The 8,937-nt window shown below is 34.1% G+C and overlaps 1 protein-coding gene across 1 annotated transcript; it reads right to left on the reverse strand.

The window, feature by feature from the left end:
* Positions 1 to 2,529: 2,529 nt before the first annotated feature.
* Positions 2,530 to 8,699, reverse strand: LOC6643687. Its single transcript, XM_047011003.1, has 6 exons — positions 8,367 to 8,699; positions 4,448 to 4,805; positions 4,001 to 4,209; positions 3,679 to 3,934; positions 3,126 to 3,616; positions 2,530 to 3,009 (listed from the first exon to the last, which is right to left on the reverse strand). Exons 1-6 carry the CDS (start codon positions 8,626 to 8,628, stop codon positions 2,744 to 2,746), a joined length of 1,842 nt encoding a protein of 613 aa, XP_046866959.1. The 5' UTR covers positions 8,629 to 8,699; the 3' UTR covers positions 2,530 to 2,743.
* Between the last annotated feature and the right edge of the window lie 238 nt (positions 8,700 to 8,937).

Below are 8,937 nucleotides of genomic sequence, written 5' to 3' on the forward strand. Positions count from 1 at the left end.
GGCAGGAAAGTTAGAAAGATGAAAAGAAAAAGAATGAGCAAGAGATAAAAAAGAAAGAAACAAAATAAATAATATACAAATAGATAGAAAGAAATGATTTTTGTAGTCTAAGGTCTTTTGACTAAGTTTAGTCTGTGGTCTAGCTGGCGAGATGAGAAAGTTATTTTGCTTTTTTTGTTTCCTTCCTTTGGGTTTTCCATTTTTCTATTTGGGCTTTGTTGTTGTTGCTTTTTTTTTTTTTATTCTCCACTCGTTGGCGATCTTAACGCTCACTTGGGTTTATGTATATATATATATATATATATATATATATAGTTTTTTGTTGTGTTCTAATAATACTATCCAACAATAGTTACAACAAAACAATAGAGCTATACACTGAAAAAAATAAATAAATATAATTTTACAGAAATATTGAGTTTCAATCCAATAATATAATCTAAAACGCATTTATACTTTGAATTTCTACAAATGTTTTTTTTCGCTTCATATAGTTGCAATTCCCAACTAGTTCCAGCGTTGAATTTAAGGTGTTATATTACAACTTTTGTTTGTTTAGCAAAGTTTGCAGATAATAAAACAACTAACCAATGCGTTCTTAAGATAGCTATAAAAACAACCTGATCACGAAATCTTAAATATATAAATATATATAGGTTAATTGACCTCAACCCACCTACAAGCCAGTTTTGATAATTTATTAAATTTATTGTAACAAAACTATATTAATTATTTTATCGTCAACCAATTCTAATTCATCAATTAATCAAATCAAATCAAATTTGTATCTTGGTTTTAAGCCAATGAAAGTTTCCTATCGATTTCATTTAAAATAGATTTATTATTTTTGTAATTCAACACCTTTTATTACTTTCTTTTAGTGTTTTCATGTATTATCTATGATATGTTTTACCGCTTGTTCTTTATTTCTTTAAAAGAACATTTTTTAAATTGTTCAATTGATTAACTTTGATCAACTTAACTTTTTGTTTTCTGATGAGTTTCTTATGTTTTGCTCAACATGAATTCCTTTTTTTTAAACCCGAAAATATAACAACTGAAAGTTTTGTATAAGTTAACAACAGATTATATATTTTAATAGATTATTTTATATATAACATTTTTAAAAACTTGTCTTTTGTACTAATATGCATATTGGCAAGTAATATTGCCTTCAACGGAAATATTGAATTTTTTGTTATAAATTTTTAAAAAGGCTTTGAAATATAAGCCTATAAGAAGTACATATGTATATGTATATGTATGCAAATAAATGTATTTTTACTTAAACGTTTAGTTAACAATATAAGTTTATAATTACCGATTCGCAGCTTCTCTGTTTAACTACTCTAGACTTTTTAACAACTTATAGAGCTGTCTCTAGAAAAACCAACGAAATTTTATATGTTTTCAATATTTTTCGGATTTTAAATTTATTAAACTTATTTTTTGAGCAGTGTTTACGAAACTTTTATCTCTGATGTTATTGCTGTTTGTTGCCCGCTGCTGCTGATGATGAGGGAAAAAATGCTTAATGGCTTTCCTATGCAAAAATTCAAACATTGAGCACTTCCCCTTCCTAGTCTGTGCAGACTTGGGCCCAAGTCAAGGCACTTCAATCAGAAAGTTTTCTGAACGCCTTTCGCTGCTTTTCTTTGCCCCCAACTCCCACTCCATGAGAAGTCGGACATTGCCGGCCTAACCATATTGGGCAACAGACGACTCGCATTGCAGCTGAAGTTAAGGTTTATGTGTTTTTCGTTGGTTTAATGTTTTGTTGTTTGTTTTTTTGTTTCTGTCGGTTTGTTTGTTTTATCTGCCGGCTTCCGTTTAAGAACTTCGACAGAAAGACATTCAAAGTCAAACACACAATTTGTGCCACTTTTATGCAAATTATTGTCGTCTGTTTTGAGGTTCTTAACATCATTTCATAATTTTTGTAATTTTCTGGTTGTTGTGGCTGGAGTTTTTGTTGTCAGTGCTGGATTCGAGAGGAGAAGGTAGGCCTTCACAAAAATTATTGCCATTGATTTAAGAAATTTTAATTTTTATACTTGGAATTCTAGTACTTAATGTAAGTTTCGAAATACAATGAGGGTTGTATGTTTCTTCTCTTATGGGCCCTTGTAACTCTTTGTCCGCCCCTGGAATTATGCTGACAACATTTACTATTCATTTCTCGAAAAATGTTTATGAGAAAGGAAGTCCAAAATTGGGAAATAGCTGTACGCACAATTTGTGCTCAGTTTTTGACCTATTTCTTACCCTTGTTTAGTTTTCTTCAGAGTAAAAGACAAACTTGATTTGTTAAAAAATATATATATATTTACTTTTAATAATATAAATAGGTTTTTATACAAAAATATTGCAACTTATCCTAAATTTCATACTTAAACTGTAAATATAAATATGAGAAAGGCTTATATCGCATATAGAGAAAAATATCAATTCATAATTAAATTCAATATCATTCGAATTGCAATGTTAAAGCTAAATTCTAAATAAAAAGAAACACAAAATATTTGCTGATAAATCAAGCTGAGGATGACGGTGTTGACGGTGAAGGAGGGGGGAGTAGAATGTGAAATTTTTGTCGATTGGGCCTTGGCCAGGTCTATGCCACAGTCGTCTTCAGCTAAAAGTTGTGCGCTTGCATAAAGTTCAATTCTACATTCAGCAAGACAAGTGGGCATAGTTGAGGGGCAACTTTAAAAGGGGAAGAGCAACACGGATTCGATTGCACCTACAAGGTGCATTGATATTGCTGATGTTGCAAGGCACGCGGCAATGTCTTATGGGGCAGATGGGATGCGCCAGTGCCAGATGCAGATGGGCATGGCGAGTTGGCAGAGGAGCAGTAGATGCGGTTACCTGACAACTTCGAGCTTAGTCGATGCTGACGACGTTGCAGCAGAATGAGGCATATGCTGATTATTATCACAGATATGGAAACAGTTACCAGGACACTGCCCAGATTAGAGCTTATATAACGTAAGGTAGCGGCAAATGCTGCAAAGAGATAAAAATGTGAACGTAGACGATAGAAAGAATAAAAGAACTTCTGTGTCTGGTGCCTAGTTTTTTTTTAGTTTTTTCTTATGTCTTGCCAACTATTATCTACTTACCATCTTGACTATCTTCATCGTGATCGGAGGGATTTGTCCATGTATTGTAGCTAAGACCAAGTCCCGGTTCCGACTGATCAACAACCAGTTTGGCATATTTGGTACCCACTTGCAGTCCCCTCTCAGTCTCCATTTCGGTTTCCGCCAAATTGTTTAGTTCATTGAGACTGGTCAGAGTTAAGGCTCGTCCCTGTTGTTGGCCCCTTGGCAATTCGTTGGTTGTTGTTGTTGTCGTTGATGATAATGATGGTGCTAATTCTTCAACAACCAGAGCTGCTTGCTCCACCGACTCTTCGGGCTCTTTGAGTACCAATTCACTTTTATTGACATAACGCATATGACGCATTTCACGACCAAAACGCTCATCTTCACCATCTGGCTGAAAGGGATCGTTTGGCTCATAGGCAGCGGCAACTCCATTTTTACCAGGCACCATAAAACTTGCTCGTACCGTCTGCATGCCTGATTGATAACTACAGACCACAACAAATCTATAAGAGATATAAATGTTGGTCTTACACTTTAGTTGAAGAGAAATTTTCTAGTTAATTACCTTCTCGTACTATGGGTGAATATTCCCAAATTCTCTTGCACAGTTATAAAAGTTTCCACGGTATTTGTCTCCGGTTTGACCATGCTGCCACATTTCTTATGATCAATACGCATTGTATATTTATCAGCTGGATCATTGGCATCACCCTTCACACCACAATTACCACCATCGACCACAATGCGTCCGGCAAAATATGGCCCAGTTTCCACTTCAATTTCTGAGGCATGTGGCAGACATTGTGTGGCATGGGCAGAAACTAAAGAGAAATCATTTGAAATACATAGAAGATCATCCATCGATCAGAGTCTATAGAGCAACTTACAGCCCTTTGTTGGTATAATGATGCTTTGACCAGGTAAATGCTTTGAATTCAGACTTTCGATTTCATTCTCTTCATTGAATTCAGATCGGCCATTCTGACTGCGTGGCGTTTGAAGGCGTTTTGAACTCATCGCTGGTCTTATATGAAAACTATATTTTGTGGCCATTCTAAGATTATCCACAGCGGTGGAAAAGTGTTGAATGTGATTACTAGAAACACATGGAGAAGAGATTGTTAAAGATTCAAATAAGGGGAATTTTAGTTCAATTAATTCAAATAAATTAAATTTAAAACAGAATTTAAACATTTTCTTCTCAGTATTGTACCTTCTTTACGATTTGTTTGGAAACTTTCATGGCAAAATCTTAAATTATTAGTTCACTAAATCGGAATGCCATTCCTTTATTTTCTTTTGGTGGTAAGATAATTTATTCAACTTAAACATACCTCTCCTCATTTATCAACAGATCCTGATCCTCCTCTTTGATTTCTGCTGCCGAGGCGTTCACCAGCTTCACTCTACATCTCTGTGGACCATAATTCTGAATTTCACAGTAATATATTTGAAATGCCTTGGGCTTGGGCGGTAATAAATTTGTAAGTGAATTGATATTTGATTTCGTATCGATGCTCATATTTGTCACATCATCATCATCGACAGCATCTTGGCGAAGTGTGTCATGATGGGCTGCTGTTTCGGTTTCAGTTCCAGCCCAAGTCCCAGCCTCAGCCAGTGGCACGAATTCAACTTCCCAGGTCAGATTCACCGATTTGTAATTTGGTTCACCAGCCACTCCGCGTATCTCTACAAAAAGAGTACAAAAATATAAGTATGTATATGTATATGTAGGTATATAGTTGGTTGATGAAAATGGGGTTAGAGCAACCTCTGCAGCGAAACTGCAACTGCAACTCCACAGATTCGTGTCTAGTTCATCGGAAGGTAGCTCATGTTGTTGTTGTTGTTGTTGCTGCTGTTGTTGGTGTTGTTATTATTGCAGTTCAAGTTGCCGAGTTGCATGCAAATCAGCTACCAGAGCGACAAAGAACAAGAAGCAGGAAAAAAAAATATATACACAAAGTTTAGGGGCAAAGAACTCGTTTGTCGATAAGAGCAGGGGCCGGGACAGAGTACAGAGTTAGTCTCGGCTACATGGTCGATTTGTGTTTCATTTTTTTTTTTCTTTCTTCTCCTTCTACTCTACCTTGTTACCAAACTCGGCAGGTGATGCCCAGCTACAGCTACAGGATTTGCCCAAGAAGTGTGACGTGAATTAGCATCAATGACAACAATGAAAACCACCAACTACAAAATGGCAACTTGCATATAAATGTCTGTTGGCAGATGATCACTGAACTTGATCCATAAACTGAATCTAATGGCATTTTGATTGCACTCCCAAGGTAACAAGCATCGACAGGCAATTAAAGAAAATGTATTTTTCAACAATTTTATGGAAGAATTTTAATTTGACTTTGCTTAGTCGAGTAATTCTCATTGAAAACTTACTGCAGTCGTGTAATTTTCATTAACTTTTTTTGGTATAGTTTGGAAATTCTCACAAATTTAAGCATTTACGATTTCATTTGAAAGTTTAATATATTTCAATGAACCAAAGTGTCGAAAGTAGTTTTATTCTCAATTGAATGATAAGTGGTAATGAGAGTCACATCACGATCGCATTTCTTTGAAGCTCAATTAATCGTGAATCGGGTCATTTTCCCAAGTAAAATGAAGAATCAATTTTAATCTCGAAAAGTTTTCTAATGAAATTTGAAAAAATACCAACAAATATAGAGAGAAAACTCTCATGAGCATGCCCTTTAAATTTTGAAATAAATATCAGATAAAATGTATTACAAACTATTCTTAAGACTTTGCGAATTTAGTGAAACTCTCAATTCAATTCATTGAAGTGGATAGTATCATCTTTCTCTAACCAATATAAGGTTTTTATGAAAAATTCTTTCATACAAGCAAACTCTTACTAGTCCGTAAACTCTCATAAGTAATAAGTATAAAAACTTTCCAAGAAAACTTCCTATATGCAAAAAAAAATAAAAAAACCTTTTAACAAAAGGCAAAACTCTCCCATAATATTTTTAACTACCACTTTTCTTTTCAATTTACCAACTGTGTAATGAGTTTTTCTTTTTGTGGTTTTTCTTTCATGTAATGACCTTTCGTCTTAAAAGGTTTTCTCATCTTTTGTTGCATAACCAATCAATGACAGTCGCTTTTGGAGTAACTTAAATGCAATGTCATCTCAGAGTGAGGAAATCCGAAATGGATTTTCATTTTATTTTCAGTGAAATTCTGAAATTTATTTCCGAATGATAGCAGTCATTTCAAAGTCATCATGTCACATTGCACATTTTCTGCTTTTACGTTGGATATTCAACTTCTTTACTATCTCCTACTTCTACTTCTCTACACATTTGGCATTTTCTAATCATCATGTTCTAATGGCATTTTTTTCTTCATTGCCTCCACTAGCCTCGATGTCAGAATTTGTGCCATGTAGACGAAGACGGAATTTTCACTTTTCCATGTTGCGACTCGCCTAAAAATGTTTGCTACCAAAGAAACACCAAAAAAAAAAAGAAAAAAATTGGTGTCAATGATTTGAACATGGGAAAAAGCAGCGCCAAATACTACAAGAAGGCATACAAGATGTATAGTGGGGTGGCTGTTGAGGGGGGGATTGTGGGGATCAGATCAAGTTGTTTCTGGTTAAAGCAAATGGCATTTCTAATTGCAGATTATGCAAGGTTCTTGTCAGAAGACGGCTATAAATAATGGGTAATGAGACGAAAATAAAGAGTCACTGATGAAAAGCCTTGTTTGATGAGGAGAAATTGAAAAATGTAGGCGAAATATATATATATGTACCAATGGCCAAATTTCTTGTCATCATGCAACGTTTTGCAATTTTTATTTTTTTTGACATATACAAGACATAAAACTAATCAAAATGCATTGATCGACTAGTTTACTAGAAATTTACATCATTGTTGGGATCTATCATAAAACGTAAAGTAAAGTCGTTAAGGTTCAAGGTTTGCAAAGTTTAGATATCATAAGAAAATTGGAGATTGAAAAACAACAGCCAAGTCGAAGCTAATCCTAGATGATACTTTATCTGTCTGAATCGACTCTATTGACTCAATGATACTTCCAATGTTTCATTAACGGCTTCTAACCTCTCAAAGAACTATGTGGTTAAAAGACATTATTCTTTGTTTATTCGATTACATGGTTCTGTCTATTATATAATATGATTATATAGCATGAGAAGTCTAAAAAGGAAGTTTTAATATATCTAATAAAGTATAGATATCAATTACTCAACAGATGTTTACTTTTTCCTATCATTAATGACACTTTTGCTCTCTTTTCTTTCGATATTTTCTTGGTTTTTTTTTTGTTTTTTGTTCTACCCGCCAAAAGCAATTTCCGTTTGTTGGTGTTTTTATTGCGGTTCTTTTCAAGCAGGGGCGTGTCAGCGGCCTCTTTTTTCTTTACATTTTTTTTTTTTTGATCTAACTTATGTGGTCAGGAAATGTCTAAACATTTCCAGCTTACTGACTTGATTGGCATTGACTAAAAAGTAAAGAATAAGGCTAATTTATCATTACATCGAATTACCTATACCCTTTAGCAAAATGGGTTTTCTTCTAGTGACATATATTTGTATGTTAATGCTAGATGGAAACATCACAAAGCATCTAATTAAATTTAAATATATTAAAATTGTCTAAAAACTGTTTCTAAAGTTATTTAAATAAGGAATAAGAGTTCCAAATGGAGTAAATATAAAATAAACATGAGCAAAATCTAAGAAAAATATATTCAAAATACTAAAAATTTCAAAAACTTATTAATCTATATACAGATAACACAGCCACGCGATATTTTCTTGCTTTAAATTGAATATATATATATATAGAGAATCTTCTATTCCATCTTTGCCTATTAAAAGTAGCTCTAGATCAACTATGCCCATATTGCAGGGTATAAGGAGGTAAAATAAGGAGGAGAAAAAAAAAATGAAAACAAGTTTGCTGTTTAAGTCTTTTAAAACAATTTTCCCTGGCAAAGGGCAGTGAGAGCGAACAGAATACCATGAGGGGGGTACAATGGAGGGGTAAGAAAAAAAAAATATGTTGGTATGAAAAAAATTCTGAACAGAAAACGTGACCGAATGCAATTAGGCAACAACGAGACACAAATACACACACACAGACAAACACCAATACAAAGCCAAGAACAAATGCAACTCCTTCGAACTGTAAGACTTGAACTTCATTGGCAACTTCAACTTGAACTTCATCTTTCATGGGGGCTTTTTGTGGTAGGACTTACCATATTTGCTACCAACTTTGGCATTATTATTTTTCATGCTGTTGTTGTTGCTGCTGCTGCCGCCAGATGTTTCATTGTTCGTTTTAGGCCTTTGTCTTAGGCCTCGCATTGTGGCTGCTGCTGCTCCTGCTGTTGTCGTTGTTGTTGTTGTTGTTGCTGCTGCTGCCTTTGCCTCTGGCATTAACATTAACACACATAGCAACATTAGCAACATGACCATTGGCAACATGTTGCCAAAGCAACAATAGCTAAATGTTGACATGATTTCGTCTTGGGCTTCAATTTATTTCAATGTCTTAACTATATCTTTTCATCAATTTCACTCATCAAATGTGTGTCAATCCTAAACATTAGAAATTTAAAGTAGTTCGTTTAGGTCTTGTTTTATATAAATACTTCAAAATTTATTAAAATGTGAATGTAAATTAAATGAATTTTAAACTTTTTGGGAACTTTCTTCGAAGACCTCCTTTACTTATAGTCTTTAGATGTCCTAAATATCTAAAATATTTAATCGCTTTATTTTTAGTTTAGACGTTTACCAAATTTCTTTCCCCAATGTTGGGCAAAC

Source organism: Drosophila willistoni (assembly GCF_018902025.1).
Source record: "Drosophila willistoni isolate 14030-0811.24 chromosome 2R unlocalized genomic scaffold, UCI_dwil_1.1 Seg200, whole genome shotgun sequence".
NCBI lineage: Eukaryota > Metazoa > Arthropoda > Insecta > Diptera > Drosophilidae > Drosophila > Drosophila willistoni.

What these genes read in the sequence shown, in the direction of transcription:
- LOC6643687 (XM_047011003.1), bottom strand. Translation starts at nt 8,628, where the DNA reads ATGTCAACATTTAGCTATTGTTGCTTTGGCAACATGTTGCCAATGGTC. An exon ending in CTGTTGATAAATGAGGAGAG is followed by an intron (nt 4,210 to 4,447) that starts GTATGTTTAAGT and finishes ATGTGTTTCTAG; the next exon opens with TAATCACATTCAACACTTTT. An exon ending in TTCACCCATAGTACGAGAAG is followed by an intron (nt 3,617 to 3,678) that starts GTAATTAACTAG and finishes TATCTCTTATAG; the next exon opens with ATTTGTTGTGGTCTGTAGTT.